The following is a 16,497-nucleotide window of genomic DNA, read 5'->3' on the forward strand; positions in this document are numbered from 1 at the left end:
ACCAGCCCTGACTGTTAAAACCAGGTTGCTGCCACGGGTCTGCAAGGATTTCCAGCCAAAGGGGGAGCCGAGGTGGGGGTGGCTGAGTGCTGAAGAGCACCAAGCCAAAACACAGCTGGGAGGGTAGAGGGGGAATGGAAAACACAGCATGAGGGAGCTCCTGAAGCTGCTGTACACCTGCTGTGCTGAGCTGGAGAGCAGTGGGGAAACCATCCCAGTCTTCAGGAGGGCCCAGCCTGCCAGTAGTGAAGTTCTTAAGAATATTTGCTTTTGGTTTTCTGTCTTCGACAGTTTTTGAGAACTGAAGTTCAAGTGTTACTGAAAAATCTCAAGATTATGATAGGGAGTAATTAATAAAGGGTGAATTAGGCTTCCAGTTCTCCATGGCAGTCAATGGAGATTGGGCATAGTGTGTTTTTCCAGAATATACTGCCAATAAAATTAAGGAAAAAAGATTCTCCACCTCTCCCCAGCCTACTGCTCAGCTATGCCTTGACTAAATGTTTCAGTATTTTTTTTAATCTCTCAGGAGGTTTTTGAACTGCTTCAATACATCCGCAGCTCTAAGTCTCTCCATGAAAAAAACCTAATAAGGAAACGGCACATGCCTGCGGGAAACTGCAAAGCAACAAAACTTCCCATGGCCAGAACCTGTGCTGGTATAAACTGGGGCTGAGAGCAGATACCGGAGCTGGAAATCTCTGCAGGAGGCAGCACAGTTACCCTGCTTTTCTGGGGGACTGGACTCATTTCTTCTTCAGGTGTGGGAGCTGAGGGCAGATGGCTCACAGGGAGCTGGCCCTGCATCCCTGCACCAGCGGGAGGTTCTGGCTGAGAGTCAGAGGGGTAATTGCCTGTCCCTGCCTGCTTGTGCCTTTCGGAGGCTTAGGGATGCTCTGTCCTTGTGCCTCTGCGAGGGACTCTGCCTCCCATGGCACTAGGCCACCCGCAGGCAGTTACTAGAATTTCTGAGAAGCTTGTTATATTTCCTAGAAGTTATTGCAGTAAATAAACAAAAGCTGACTTGGTAACATTTTTAAGGAAAAGTTCTTCTTTTTCCTGTTTGTTGTTTGTTGTTGTTTTTTTTTCTCCTAAGGCAGAAAAAGGAGGGCACAAAAACGTAACCTTTTTTTCTCAAAAAAATGAAATATAATTGTAATTCTGACCTCAAAGCTGGTTTATGATAAGGTAAAAAAAAGATTATTTAAAAAAAAAATAATAGAACCTGACCCACTCCCATTGCGACCACAGACTTCAGCTGGGTTTGTTGCAGACCCATGACTTTGACACAAAATCCTCTGCCTCAGATTCCAATGAAACCTTCAGAAATTTGTTCCCCCTACATGCATCTTGTTTACTCCACAAACACACTTGTGTTTTTCTTCAAAAAGAGCTTTAGTCTGAGCAAAACTAATTGACTTATTAAACTTTTTCAGATGGCTGATTCCTTACAGGGCATAAAAGCTTCAGGTATTTTTTTTAGGCAGATATCACAATCTCTGACCTACTTAGGGCCCAAATCCTATTTGAGCACTGGTGTCCTGGTGGCACAACTGGTTGTCAGGGTGGCAGTTAAGTTGAATATGCAAATGTTTGCGGAATCAAGGCCTAACTCTTGGTGCTGGATGTGTGCTGTTAAATAGGGTGATGGGTTTGTGCCCTCGGCGTTTGCCGGGGCAGGCACTGGCTCCATCACAAGCCCCTCATGGTGATGGGTTAATGCCACCACGAGGAGCTGGGAATGTGGTGAGCGAGCAAGTGTGGACGGACACAGGGAACAGCAGCTTCTGCCAGGCTGTGCCACCCAGGATGTATTCTAATTATTAAGGTTGTGTTGGGAAACGAGGCCAGAACAACGGCAGGGCAGAAAATGCTGTTCTGCTGTCAAGGAAATGCTGGAAAAGCAGGAGGGAGCGCGTGCTTAGAGAGCAGGCTCGCAGAGCTGCAGCCCTGCGGGGGCCGGGGGCGGCGGGCAAGGCGGCCCCGGGAGGGCGAGAGGCGACAGGAGGACACGGAGCAGCGTGGCACCACCCCTGCGCCTGCTGCTTCACAAAAATATTCATCGTTTCTTTCCAGCCAAAGGGGGGGGGGGGGGGGGCCGCAGTTTGTTGGCTCCCCCCCCCCTTTTTTTTTTCTTCTATCCCGACGTTTTCCTTTCCGCCCCGAAATAATAATATAATAAAATATTAAGAAAAATCGGAAATAGACGAACAGCGATTTACGGAGCGGCGGGCGGAGGCCGGCGCGGTGCCCGGGCGCGGGGCGGCTCCGCGGGGCGGTGCGGGGGGTGCGGGCCCCGCCCGGCTGCTCCGCCCGGCGTGCGCGGGGGCAGCGCCGCGCATCCCCGGCTGGCGGGCGGCTCCGCTCCGCTCGGCTCCGCTCGGCTCCGCGGGGCTGCGGCGCCATGGAGGCGGTGGACCAGGTACGCGGAGCCCCGCGGGCGGGCGGGATCCGGCGGGGGGGGGGGGGGGGCGCGGAGCGGGCGCGGTGCTGACTCGCTCTCTCTGCCCGCAGCTCGCCTCCGCGGGCACTTTCCGCGTGGTGAAGGAGCCGCTGGCCTTCCTCAGGGTGCTCGAGTGGGTGAGTGCCGGGGGGCGCGGGGGGGCTGCTCCCAAACTGCGCGCCCCGCGGAACAGGTGGGAGCCGCGCTGGGACGGCGGCGGGGGCTACCGAGGGGCCGGGGGGGGGACTGGCGTCCTACAGCGAGGCGGCGGGAGGGTTGGCGGGTGCCCCCACCGCCCCATCCTTGTGCTGGCTGTAAACGACTTTTGACAAACGAGGGGGCGCAATAATAATAATAATAATAAAATCCTCATTATGCATTTAGCAAACTTGTCTCTGGGCCGAGCGGGGAAGGCGGCGGATAATTGGTTTGCGGAGCAATGTCACTGTGTGATGCTCATTCGTAGTGAAGTCTGCAGGTCAAATGACATCCATCGCCAGTAGGTCTGCGGGAGGAGCGAGCCGCTCTGAACGGAAAGTTCAGAACATGTCATGGAGGATTAATCACATTCCCCTAACGCCGGCTGGCTGGGGAATTATGTAAGCCGCGGATTTTGGGGGGCGTGTCCCCACGCGGGTGCGTTTAGCCACATGTTGGCACCCGCTGTGCAGCCCGGCCGCAGGGTGTTTGTGAGGGGCTGGTGAGGTGGGCTGGGGGCAGCTGCTCGCCCCGGACCCCTTCCCAGTCCCTGCTCGCGGTCGGCAGCGCCTCTTCCCCACTGGGCACCTCGACGCAGTGGGTCCCATGGAGATGGGTGATGGGGATGTGGTGGGGCCGTGGGCTTGGGTGACCTGCGTGTGGAGGATGGACAAGGCCCCTTGCATTCCTCGCCCAGAGCTCCTGCAAACCCACCTGGCTGCTGCTCCTGCCTTGAGGATGAGCCAGGACAACACCCAGGGGTTGAGCCCCTGATGTCACTTTGAGGGTGTTTCAGCTGCTCCGCAGCACTCGCCGTGGAGCAGAAGAAAGGGGTGCAAAGCAATTTCTATGGCCAGATGCTGCTGGGAACAGGGTCTTTTGACTGCTGGCCCGGTGAAGCTGTGCCTGGTGGTGGTTGGGAAGCGAGCCCCTCTGCGAAGGGCTCTGAGCGGGGGGCCGCAGGCTGTGCCCTTGAGGAAGCTCTTCCCCCCGGCGTGTTGGCGTCCTTGGGACAGCACGTGGGAGCTCTTTTCCCTTGGCAGTGTTCTAGGTCTGTAACTTCTTCCAACGGCCGAAGATAAAAGCTGCCTTTGTCATGGTTGAAAGCCCCCCGCCGAACTCTTCTGGCTGCTCCAGCTGCACGTTGCCTGTTGGCGTGTACAGGAACACACGTGCGGCTGCATGTAGGCAGAGCTCTTCCGACACAGCTGCAGTGTGTCAGTCCTTGGCAATAAGGGAACGCAGGAGAAGGGAGTGGAGCATGTTCACATTTAAGATGGTCTAAGAAATTACTTTTTCCCCCTTTTGACGCATATGTGTAAGTAGAACTAAGCATATCTTAGTGTATAATATCTCAGAGTGTGGTAGACTTTATTTTTTTAAAATACTTGAAAGGCTTTTGGGATTACCCAAATTCCAGCTCTATTCGCTTCATCATGTTGCTCCCATCTTCCTCTCACCATGCCTACCAACTGCTATCCACCTCCCTGCCATCTCCAGTCTCGACTGTCTCTCCCTCAAACTCCTTTTATCAGCCTAATTAGCATTTTAAACTTAAAGACCAAATGCTCCAGCTGATTCTGTGTCCGCTTCCGCATTCCCAGGCAGCCTCGAAGCCCTCGGTGCAGTTGATCAGAACAGTCAAATTACACCACTAATTGCTGGATTTACAGCCGTTTCATTTCAGGTGTTAAATGGTGTGTGAGTGGGGCATTTTTATGCAAAAAGTGCCGGTGACAGTGGAATTTATCAAACCTGCTCTTGTTAATGCTGATGAGGTTTTTTTGAGCTTTACAGTAATCACCTGTCAGAGGGTGTGACTGGTGTCATGTGAATGATGTGGCAGCTGAATCATAACACCCAGTTTTACAGAGTTTTAGGATTTGGGAAAGCAAGTGCAAGTCATTTTAATGTTGTCTTCTTTTGGCTTATTTGTCATCTAAAAGGGAGGTGTTAACTTCTGCTTTTGAAAAGCTTATGCTTTTTTTAATGCACGTTTCCCAGAAAGCCAACTTGTGGCTATCTAGTGTGAAAAACAAGCAGGTAGGACACAGAGGGTGGGGGAAGCCCTTTCTGCAATCTGAGAGGGGGAAAACTGGCATTTCTGCCCTGTTGTGTACTATAGCCCATATGCTACTCATGACACCTCTTAACACCTCCCACTAGAGTCCTAGATTGCATCTGCAAAGAAGTAAAGTTCATAGCCCAGCTGGTGACACAGTGATCTTGGGCGATGGCTGGCTCTCGTGCTTGCGGGGAGGCTTCGTGGTGTTGCAGCACAGATGGCAGAGGAATGTGGGTTCCTCAGAAAGGCTGCTGGGGTGGAGATGGTGTAGACCGAAAATGTCCTCAGGTGGGCCGGGCAGTCCAGCCTTGAATCTTCACTCTCATCTTCTGGGCAATTTGGGTAGGCCCACGGTGGCTCAGGGGTCCGCGCATCTTTGTTAATAAACCTCTTGCACAACAGTGCTGCTGAAATTTGTGTGTTAACGAGTGCAAACACTTGCAAGTCTGGAGACAGCTGAGGTGGCTGTAGGTTTCTGAGGCATGAAACTGTAGCTATTGCAGAATTAATCCATAGGTGTGCAAATTCCAGTTTACCTATAGTCTGTCTCAGACATGGACCTCTGTCTCTGTACTTTTGTCTCTATATCTGACCTTTTTCAGTCTTCTACTTCGACTGTCACCTAACACCCAGAGACAAGATGCTGAGACAAGACTGATTCTTCGGAATATTCACAGCACTGTGATATGTTTTCATTTGTATTTCCCACATACATTGTATTTCTTTCAGCCAAGACATTGCATTTAGAAGCCATTAAGAGACAACGTTGGCTCAGCCCAGGAAAAGTTAAGAGAAGGGAGGGGAAGGGTTTGTAGCTATTAAGCAAGAGTTGTGTTTTTTAAACTCTACCTTGGTAACTGTGTACTTGGAGTATGTGGATCACAAACTGAGCTTGGAAAACTGCACATAGCTGTACAAGATAAGCCCTGGGTGTTTCTAGCTTTGAGTCAACTCTTGCTTCATGACATGTGCTGGGGGCAGGGAAAAGCTGTTTGAAAGCTCTGTTTGTCCTTGCTCTTCTTTATTCCCTTGGCTGTTACTCCACGGATCTTTGCATGAGAAGAGGGTGTCCTTCTGAAGCTTATTTCTCATGATAATCTATTGTGGCACTACAACCAGTTGCAATGTCACAAACCCTATTACAACTTCACTTGAGAAATGACTCTCCTATACACGCACCTGACAGTAATGAATAACGAAAGATGAAAGCAAAGAAATATGTTCATTCGTCTCCCTGGATTAATTTCAGTCCTGTGAATCTCGGGATGTGTTTAGACTGCTTTTATTGGGGTCTGCAAAAAGAGAGCAAGACAAGCAAGTCTGTCAGTTGTGGTCTATTTGTTTCTCAGTTGTTGCCTCTCTGGAGCCTTAACAAAGGCAAATTAAGTGAAAAGCAAGGCTCTGCGCATCGCGGTGTGATGGGTATATGAACTACCTCAGGTATAATCAGGTGGTTACCTGCAAAAATACTTTTGTAAAAGTGGGAACTTTGTATCACTAGGCTGAGGTTTTTAATGAACTTTGCAGCGATTTGCCACAAACAACTTTCCTACTGCAGACCCAAAGCAACCTGACATTTGTCCAGTTTCTGTGTAAAATAACAGGAGCTGCAGTGCTTGTCATAACACCTTTCCCTGTAATCCTCAATAAATAGCAAAGTTGCAGAATCTCAACCCTTTTTGATAGTTGGGAGGTGCTGTGTTTGCCTTGCTGATTATCTGCAGATTGTTTTAAAATACCGTGCAACAAGCTTCCTGCTCCACCAGCTTGCAGCCCTGTCTGGGCTGGTATGAGCACAAAGACAGGGCAAGTAGCTCTGTCGAAGCCAGTGTCTTTGATGATGAGATGACGATGATGATGATGAAAATGACAGACGCGAGTCATTTATGCTGCAGCACAGATCTTGTGGATGCTGGGGCTTTTTTTGTAGGACAACTTGGAAGTGGACCTGAATGTGTCTGAGGAGCTGTTATAATTTTTGCCTCTGTGCAGAGAAAATATATTCCAGGCCTTGCCTGACTGCAGCTCATCACTGCTCATGAGCATCTTCATGGGATGTGCCGAAGATTTCCAAAGCAGCGCAGGGCATTTGGACAACAAATCCCCATCCACCTCCAGTGAAAACTGGACAAGAGAGTTGCAAGGTGGTTTGAAAAATCTATGTGTACATGGACTGAGCTAACTTTGCTTCCTTGCCTTCACGATGCTGATCATTTGACTGGTGAGCCAGAAAAAGGCCAGGCTGTTGCTAGCCTGGCAAGAGTCAAGCTTGTTTTGCTTGTGTAGATTCTGAAAGGGTTAGCACCCCTTGCCTCACAAACAGATGTGTATTTGGAAGGCAAAGGGAATCTGAATCTTGAAAGACTGATAATAAGTCTTGTCTTTTTGTCCTAATGCTGATTGCTCATCTGGCCATGGAGCGCTTTTGTTGGATTATATTTGCATGCATATGAATGGCCATAAGTAGCTGCATGCTTTCAAGTGTGTCCTAGAAAAGCCTAGATATCTTGAGATGCTGAAAATAAATGAAAAAAAAAATTTAAGAAGGTAATGCTTACACGAGGCATGTGTGTTTAGTAGTTTGCTCTACATAGTGTATTATGGGCCTGAGATGATTTGTAGTTGCTTGAGACTCGTCATCACGTTTGCTTATGTGTGTTTGGTTTTTGCTTAACCAGAAAGCTGCTGTTTGCTCTGGCATGGGCAGAGACTTGAGGTGGTGGAGCAGGGTAACCTTGCAGAAGCTTAAGGCTCCTCAGGAATGCAGGGCTGGAAGAGCTGAATGTTTCTTCTCTGCCCTCATATTGAAAGAGAAACCTTAATAAAATATTTCTTTCTGACTGCTAATGTTGCTTATGCAATGCCAGGATCAAGTGCTGCATTTAGTGTTGGGTCCATCTGTCTTGATGTGTAAGATACACAAACACGTGTAAAAAATGTATTGTTTTTGATGTCTGCCTTGGGATGCAGGTACCTAACTGTTCTTGAGAACCTGGTCCCAGTTGCTACCTCAAAGGTCTTGTAGGTGTAGTGTCAGGTCAATAAAACCTGTGCCACTTAATAAAAAAATGTAAATCCATTTCTATGGCATTTTAATATTAGAAAGGTAATTACCCTGTAACTAACCCTTCTCTGTAAGCTGTCATTAATTGGATGATTTCTTATAGGCAGCTTAGCATAATGCATGCAAAATGCACTGCAGCTCTGTACAGGCAAAAATTGCCACAGTGAAACAATGGGATGCGAGCATCCAAAAACCTCTGAGCCCTGCAAACAGGCTGTATTGGTCCTTGTCACTGGACCTACAACTTCTGACCACGTATCGGGGCATCAGTAATCTGCAGGCAGGGAACTCTGTCGGACAAGTTATTTTTATTAGGAAGAACCGAGAGGTCGATGTTGCCATTAGACATCAGGCTGTGTTGTGTGCGACAGGAGAGATCTGAAAAAGTTTTTGTAGTCTTACTGAAGCCAGATGTGAAAGCCATGTGTCCCTCTGTCCGTGGGACTGGGATAAAGGCAGCAGAAGCAGTAACAGTGCCTACGTGGTATTTTACCTTGTGGTCTTAACTTCTGAGAGTCTTGTGATTCTGAAACCTTTGGCTTTGATAAACCATATGCTTTTAGAGCAGGGTAGCAGAAGAAGGATGGAAGCCCTAAAGACTGAAAACCCAAAACATGAAAGAGCAGAAAACCTGTCTTGTGATCCCATGGGTTTACAGAGTGCAGAGAGTTGGCTGTTCTGCATGCTGTTCTGCACGCTGTTCACATGCATGTTTAGCTGTATGCAGATGATCTTGGAAACTGAGAACTGTGCTTGTCCCATCGAAAGGTTGCAGTTAAAATGGTACAAATGTTGGCACAGGCGAGGAGGGAAGGAGAAGAGGCCAGCAATGCCCAGCCACATTGCAAATAAGTGGCACCTTACATCTGGAAAGTGCCTGCTGTTTTCCACTTAGGCTCATGTTGTGGTCATGGAAGAGTTGATTTTAAAAGGTCGCCTGAAGTTTGTTTAAATTCTGATGATTCTCAAGCAGCCCAGAGTGAGACCTGATATAAAATAATTATGTAGGATTAGCACATATGGTTGAGATATGGTGCTCCAGGAATCAGGAGGTTTTGGAGTTATGTACTGCTTCCATGGAAATTCCTGGGTGAAACCGATAAAAGCTCCTGGTGATAAGCCATTGCAATGGCTGGCATTATCTGAGTGTGGCTGCTTCAAGCATTAGGAATAGAAGATGAGGAGAGAGACTCATTAATGCTAAATTTGATTACATATGCAAACCAGGTTTCTATGAAGGGAAGAACAAAAATGATCTGACTTTCGAACTAGCAAGGAGATGCACGGAGATAGAGGGCTCTGCCATTAGACATACACGGTTAAAGTCTCCTTGCCAATTTTTATGAGGGAGATGTTCCAGTCATCACTCCTGTAAATCAGCGTCTGCATAATTGGAGCCCCGGGTGAAAGCCCTGCATGTTGACATCTCTGGATTCAAATGTTGCAGCTGGGGGAGGACAGGCTCAGAGGTGTCTATGACAAAACCCTTTCATCATGGATCCTGTAACCCCCGAGCTGACCTGGCTTCATGGCACAGGTGTAGTCCCAAGGGGCAGGAGACCTCCTGGTTGCTGGCTGAAACCTCTGCCCTGCTCTGGGAGTGAGGACCCCCTCCTGACGCAGGGGAAGGGGAGAGGCAAGAAGCAGGGTAGTGCTGGGCTCTGCGCAGGGCTGGCGATGGAAGACAAAGTGCTCACGTCACACCCCTGCTAGCACCGCTATCCCCTTAGGCACCAAATAAAAGTAGTTAAGTAGTAGTATGGTCCTGGGGTGCAGTGTGGCAAACAGCACTTGGCCAGCTGGCTGTCTGTCCAGCCCAGCAACTGGCCAAAAGGGTCTTAATGGCTTTTGCTCTCAGGGGGCACCTGCAAAGTGCTGCAAGAAACGTTATTGAAAGGAGCATACAGCGTGGAGCCTCGGCTTTTAAGGTGTTTGTTCAAAGTGGCATATGTACTGCAAAGTGTGACATAGTTGCTAAGGTGACAGCTTGCTTGCTTTTTGGCAAAAGCCAAAGAATACTGAATATAGAAAAACTGTAAGCTTTTGCTTTGTTTAATTTGCACAGTTTTATCTTCTGGCTATCATAGAGACTTCTCAGGTTTGTCCTTGGAAGCAGTGTTTTCCCATTCAGAATACTTCACTCCCCATTCTTAAGGAAGTGCTTAGATTGCATAAAATGATGGGGGTTTCAGTGACTATAATTGTAGGTACAAATCGTGGCACGGAAAGGGCTTGTTAATAGCATTCAGTAAGGAAATATTCTCTAAGAACCTTTTATATAAGCAAAAAATATGAGATGTTGTCTCATTAGCAGCCTATGGATGCGGGCACATCCGTGATCACATAGTCCAGAAGATTTTTGCATGTAGTATTGGCATGCATTTTCAAAGTGCTTGAATTGAAGCAGAAATGCATGGTGAGGTGAGAACTGGTGTTGGTCAGGCTCAGGTGTTTGTTGGTGTGAGAGGGAGGGAAGTCCAGGCAGGGAGTCTTGGATCGGGCAGCTCGGTTGCTGCTGTGGTTGTGTATTTTCATAGTGCTGCTAGGGGAGAAGGATCAGCAAAGGATTAGACTGATGTAGCCCCTCAAGAGGGGGCTTTCTGGATGAGCAGCCATCTGTGGCATGAAGCAGTGTTCTGGTCCTCAGCATGGAGAGGAAAGCAGAAAGGTCTCTCAAGCCTAATGCCAACTTTGGTCCTTAAAGCAGTGGGGTATGTAAATGGCTGGGAAAGGCTGAAGTAATGTGCTCATTGCCCTTTATTGTTTTACCTTTTCCTTCTCTGTGATGTTCTAATGGATAGACAAATGTGTTTCTCTGAACAAGCTGTTCTGTCTGTGCCTCTTCCAAAATGCCTCGGTGTCTGGGGAAGAGGCTGTGTTAGAGGCAGAGCCTGCGGGAGCTGCTGAGCTAATGCTGTGGGGAGCAGAAAGTGCTGCAGCCCGGAGCTTGGGATGAAATCTGGGGGAGCTTTGTGGGCTCCTGTTCCTAGAGAAGTGCTGGTGCAGATGTCCCAGCCCCAATTTGGCAGTGTAATTGCAAGGTAAAGTTGGCGAGGGTATTTTCAGAATGGTCAGAGATCATGTCACCCTGCACAGGGGCTCTTGCTGGGGGACTGGGGATGTCTCTTTGCTGAGAAGACCCCCAACAAGCATCCTAAGCAGAGATGTGCAGGGGGCAGATACTCTCCCGTTCCTCTGTGTTAAGGAAGCAGGAGAAAAACTGTGGAGCAGGAGGATTTCAATAAAGTATTATACATTTCCAGATGAGAGGTGTACTGTCCCAGACCCACTGTCAGAAATAAATCTGATTTGACTGTCCTGCAAAACCCCCAACCTGTCAACTTGATCTTTATTCCATGAGAAATACCAGACCCTGCTGCAAACAGCCTGACTGAATATTCCTGAGAAGTGCTCAAGAACCTGAAGTACTGAGGGTGAAATTCTGCCCAGAAGATCTCAGAAAGAAATGCCACCTAACATCGGCAAGATCATTGATACATCAGGAAGTGATTTATAGCAACAGCTCTTTGAATTTCAAGAAGTGGTTGTGTCTGTCCTCAGTCTTCACTCTTCCTGATGCCATTTCTCTGCCCTCCTGTGTTATTTCTCAGGTGATGCAAATCCAGAGTTTCTGTTGCTTGAAGTAATAAGCCTCAGCTCAAATCCTTTGGCACTTGCATGTTGCGTGCTTGTATTAGGGGGCCGTGTTTGACACTGCCAGTCTTCCTAATATTAGGTGAAAAGCCTCAGTGGCACCCCAAATAATACTATAAAAGTAGCAAAATCTTCCTTGCTAGCTTCTCAGAAAGTAAGGACACAACAGGCTGCTTGGCTCGGGCTCCCCGATGTGGGCCATATGATGGCCTATGACTGCCTTCAGTATCCAAGTCAAAATACCCTAGAATGCCAGGAAATACCTTAGAGTTATTTAACAAGCAAACTTGAGCCTTGCTTGAACTGTTTTCAGAATAATCTTCTCCCTGGCTGTGCGCTGGAGGTATGCTTGAAGCAAAACAAGGCGAGTCCCCCATTTGTGTGCAAGTTTAAAAACCACATAGTTGCTTACCCTGCTATTCCTCATGCAGAGGCTATGTTACACACAAAGCAGCACTGCTCTGCATCAGTGCTTTACCCTATTTAAAACAGCTTTCATATGGAGAGAGTGGTGGCTGGGAGCAGTTTAACATAGCAAGGTCATAGCTCTCTGTTGGGACCATAAGGGGGAATGATGCCTGTAAGGGTGTATCATGTCCAGCCCAGTGGGGTTAGGTCTGATACTGGAAATTGGGTTATTACTGCAGAATATGTATATTGAGATAATTTTCCTTTGGAGTTGAGCAGTTTCTCCAAGTGCTTTTTCAGAGGCTGTGCTTGAAAGCCAAAGCAAGTGTGGGATTCCCCCACCGCCAAATCCAGCAGCTGATAAATCCAGCAGAGCTCTCCTGATTGCCATCTCCAAGGGCAGTCAGCGTGCTGGAGTGGAATTAGGTCCTGGTTCGAAAGAACACGCCTGCCAAAAAATTAAACAATGGATGTCTTCCTGTTTAATTTTAACATTTTAATTAAATTCTTTGCTGCTGCGTGCCTTTGATCTCAGCAAGCTGATATACATGGTGTCTGCTGTTGTGTCGTAGCAGTGTTTTGTTCTAATCTTGCACACAGGCGCAAGGATGCATTTGAGTATGGATAAAAGTGCAAAAGCTGCACGCTGCCAGGTACCAAGTGCGTCGCAGACTGACTTTTCCAACTGGTGACCACAGGCGTGTGGAAAGAGAGATGATTCAAGAGTATGACTCAACCGAGCTTCTTTCTGAACATATTCTCTCCCCATTTTTAATCTACTTCTGTGAATGGTACTGCAAGTAGAGTTTCCTTGATGGAATTACTCATTGAGAGAGTTGAGGCCAGGAGCAGAGATTTCATTGCAAAACATTCACTTTCAGGTGGGTTAATTAATAAAGTTTGATCCTTCAGAGCAAAAGCAGAGCTGTATGGCATTGGCTAGGCACCTCTATTGATTAGTCCCAGCCGAGTGCCAGGTTTGGGAGCGTTTGGCAGGCTGCCGGCTTGCGGTGCGGCACTGGGTGCTGAGCGGCGCGCAGCCGAGCAGCCCCACCGCAGCCCATCTCAAAATGTGTGGAAGGGTCTGCAAATAGAGACGAGGTAACACATCGTCTCCCCAGCACCCTTGGGGGCTGGGCTTCGATGATGATGAGAAGCGGTAAATGAGCTGGGAGCACGTGGTATTTTCATAGCAAGGAAACGTGTTAGAGCGAGTTTCCTCGTGTGTTACAGTGTGGGGCAGGTAGCTGAGGTGTGTGTGGAGTGTTTGTGCTTTGCAATTTGGGCTGTACCTCGATGTCAGGGAAGCATCTGTCGTTGCTGTATCAAAAAGTCATTGGTGGAGCTGATTTGGTAAAACAGATTTCATTTTCTTGGGGGAAAAGTAATTTTTAATCTAAATTTCCATCGGAAACTGGCACTCTGGTGAGATCGTGAATGAAGAAAAATTTATGCCAGAAACTACAATATTTCATCATGAAATATTTCTGTAAAGAAGCCGTGGTTGTGTCCCATTCTCCTTCTCCTCTCCACACCCCACTGCAGTGCCCTGGGCTTGCTCCTCCCAGAGCAGCCGGTGATGGATCACATCACCCGTGACCCCCCTGTGCACCGGGACGGTGTGTCCGGCTGCGGAGCCCGACTGACAGAGCAGGGGCAGAGCGAGGGGCCAGCCCGGGCTCCTCAGGGGCACAGCAGTGTCCCCAGGGTGGCTGTTGCAAGCCCTTGGCACTGGGACTTAGAAAGAGGAGGCTACGTTTTTTGAGAGACAACTTTTTTTGAAAAAGATGAGTGAGTCTCCAATGCAGAAAATGGTTTTGGTGGGAAATTTTCAGCTGATCTAAGGCAGCGTTTACATATTGGTGTTGTAGTTCATGCTTGTGTGCCTAGCCCTTCTCTCGGTCAAATGTGGAGCGTTTCAGGGCTGTGCTGAGGCAGCACAGTCCACTGAGCAGGGAATCGGTGAGCCATGCTCCTCAGCGCCTTGTTCTGCTGCGTTGGCTCCGTGGGCTGTACGCGCTGCCGCTGCTGCCAGCGCAGCCTGTCACTCGTGGCAGGCGGCTCTGCGGAGAGGGCGCCCGTTCCAGCACGGAATCTGTGCCTGTCCAGATTGCGCGGCCCTGGCAGGCAGCAGGAGCTGGCTTCGCGGCGGGCCGACATATGCGGGGGACGCTGGCTGTGCCACGCGGCAGAACGCCTCCCGCCGCCACGTCACCGCGCTTCCCGGGCAGGGATGATGCTGTGAAAATGAGCTCCTTGCCTGCGGTCCTCCACGGCCCGCCACTCCCACTGCAGGGACCAAGTGCTGTCACTGCTTTTTTTGTTTGGTTTGGTTTTGGGTTTTATTTATTTATTATCCCCTTTTCTTTTTTTTTCATCCCCTTCGTCATGGCTTTCACAGCAGAATGACAGCAACAGGAGACCGAGGCGGACCTCGGGTCTTGTGGCAGAACCGATCCAGCACAGCATGCGTTGCTGAGGAGTTAAATAGAAAAGCTCTTTCTGCAATATAGCTCGCTGTGGCATAGTTCATTCATTTTTAAAAATAGGTTTCCATCTTTTTGTTTATGTGCTCATTAGCGCTGGCCACCCATGGGTGCAGCATTGGTTGTTAATGCAGCTGAAGAGGCTCTGACAGAGCTAATAAATGGTTTTGGCGCAGCTTAGTCCCCCAAAAGTAGTGACTCAGCAACGATCAAACGTCTCTCATGGGACAAACAGTTCCCAGCTATTCCCAATTTGCCATAAAACCTGCATGTCACTGGGCTGCTGGGAGGCAGGGCTCGAGTACCCCACATCTGTATTCCTTCTGTGCAGAGAGATTGCTAAGCATGTCCTGGGTGGTAGGACAAGAGTACTCTTGCCTGGTTCAAAAGAGGGTTTTTTTCTGGGGATTTTTACACTCCACCCCGTGATGCGCTTTGGGATGCATTCAGCTTTCTCTTCTGAATAGGGCTCCAGATGATGGAAATAAATTATCATAAATTAGAATAGATTGCACTCCTCAGCATCTCTACATCTGTCATTATGTTTCTTTAACAGTTCAGTTTAACATTTATACACACTCTGACAGCAGATACTGGTGTGTATGCTATAAATATTGGCTTGGAGAAGACATTAATGGAGTTTAGGTAAACGTTTGATGCCGCTGAGATTCCATTCCATATGGTGGTATGCAGCAAAATCGGATTCAACGTGCCACGTATAGTGCTTGTGTATTCCCTATAGACCATCCTCCTGGCGTTTCATCAGCTTACCACGTTACCAAGAAAGCGCAGGTGCCTTCAAAGAGGGAAACGAGCTTCTTGCAGTCTGTTCTGGTTTTTACAACCTGTATTGTTCGTGATGTTTACAGCCGACGTGCAACATGTACAGATGGGAAGGGCTCAGGGATAAGAGATGTCTTGCAGAAGCAGTGGTCAGGAATTAGCCAACGAGTCGTGGGAGCGCTCTGTTTTGTACATGTATGAAGGAGACCCATGGGTTTTGCTGGCCAAGATGCCTTTTTGTTAGACAGAAACTGAGTAACGGAGCAAAAGTTTTGCATGTTGGTTCGTTACAGTTGTTAAACATTAAATTTGTGACTCTTAACCCCTGATGAAACTGTCACCAAAACCACACGTGGGGAGCGTGGCTTCAGGGTTTGAAGAGGCTGGCACGTGTCCCACTGGCTTGCAGGAGGACAAATAGCCGAGACCATCGCAGCAAGAAATATATTCCGGTCCCTCTGGTGTTCCTTCTGTAGTTCAACAGAAACTGGATGTCTCCCACAAGTTTGTTGTTTTGGTGGGTTTTGTTTGTTTTGCTAATTGCAACACCTTGATTAGTGCAGCCTGATGATGTGGCTGCCTCCACTGCAGTATATCTCTGATTTTCCCTTCTTTCAAGCTAGCATGATGGCCAGAAGTGTGTTGTCTGGCTCAACGCCGTGGAGGGGCAGTTGGGGTAAAGCAGCTGGGCAGTCCATCCTCTGCGCCTGATGTGGGACCCTGGGAAACATCTGGCTCATGCCGGCCCCGGGGCACATCTGCCGCAGAGAGGAGCACGGCTGCTTCGTTTGCCCCTGTGTAATGCAATGTAAGTAATGAAGTAACCGTAAGGTACAAACTGGCTCAAAGCAGGGCAGTCCGAAGAGAAAGTGCTCTTCACACTGTAAATTGCTAAAAGGTCTTTATGATGCCAGTGGATTAAAAATCTGAGAAGAAAAAACCCTCCAGTGCTGTAAGTTCAAGACGCATCTTTTAAAAGCTGCTGGTGGGGAGGGGAAGAGATAACTTATCTGAATGGAAATGTATTTAAACCCTGTATCTTGTACAGTTCTGTGTTACCGCAAAGAAAACAGCGTATTCCCTGTCACTTGGAGAGCTGGAGCATTTTTGTATAGGCTGAGTGGGATTCTGTGATAATGGTACCCCTTTTGATCTGAATCATTAGCCAAATTTTCAGATCTTTGCCAGTTATTTTTTTTTAAAAGAAGTTACTTCAGATGTTTTGGTGATGTACTCATGCTTATTTGCACCAGCAGTACGGAAGAGCCTGGCACGTTCCTGTGTCCTGTGAGGGACCCTGCATCCTCAGGCTCCTTCCCCATGGCTGGGCAGAGATCTCTCTCTTACCTTTTCTCATGTTTCCAGGTTTTCTGCCTCAACTTTCCCTCTCGTTTTG

General features: G+C 48.4%; 1 protein-coding gene across 1 annotated transcript in view; it reads left to right on the forward strand.

Annotated features, from left to right (window-relative positions):
* The first annotated feature begins 2,111 nt into the window (after positions 1–2,111).
* SYNPR (synaptoporin) overlaps positions 2,112–16,497 on the forward strand; it is a 110,094-nt gene continuing 95,708 nt past the window's right edge. Inside the window, exons 1-2 of the mRNA XM_080382788.1 lie at positions 2,112–2,422; positions 2,515–2,580. Of these exons, the coding sequence (XP_080238914.1) occupies positions 2,405–2,422; positions 2,515–2,580 (84 nt within the window). The 5' untranslated portion in view covers positions 2,112–2,404. The remainder of the gene's footprint in view (positions 2,423–2,514; positions 2,581–16,497) is intronic.

The sequence above is a fragment of the Falco punctatus genome (assembly GCF_963210335.1).
Source record: "Falco punctatus genome assembly, chromosome: 4".
NCBI lineage: Eukaryota > Metazoa > Chordata > Aves > Falconiformes > Falconidae > Falco > Falco punctatus.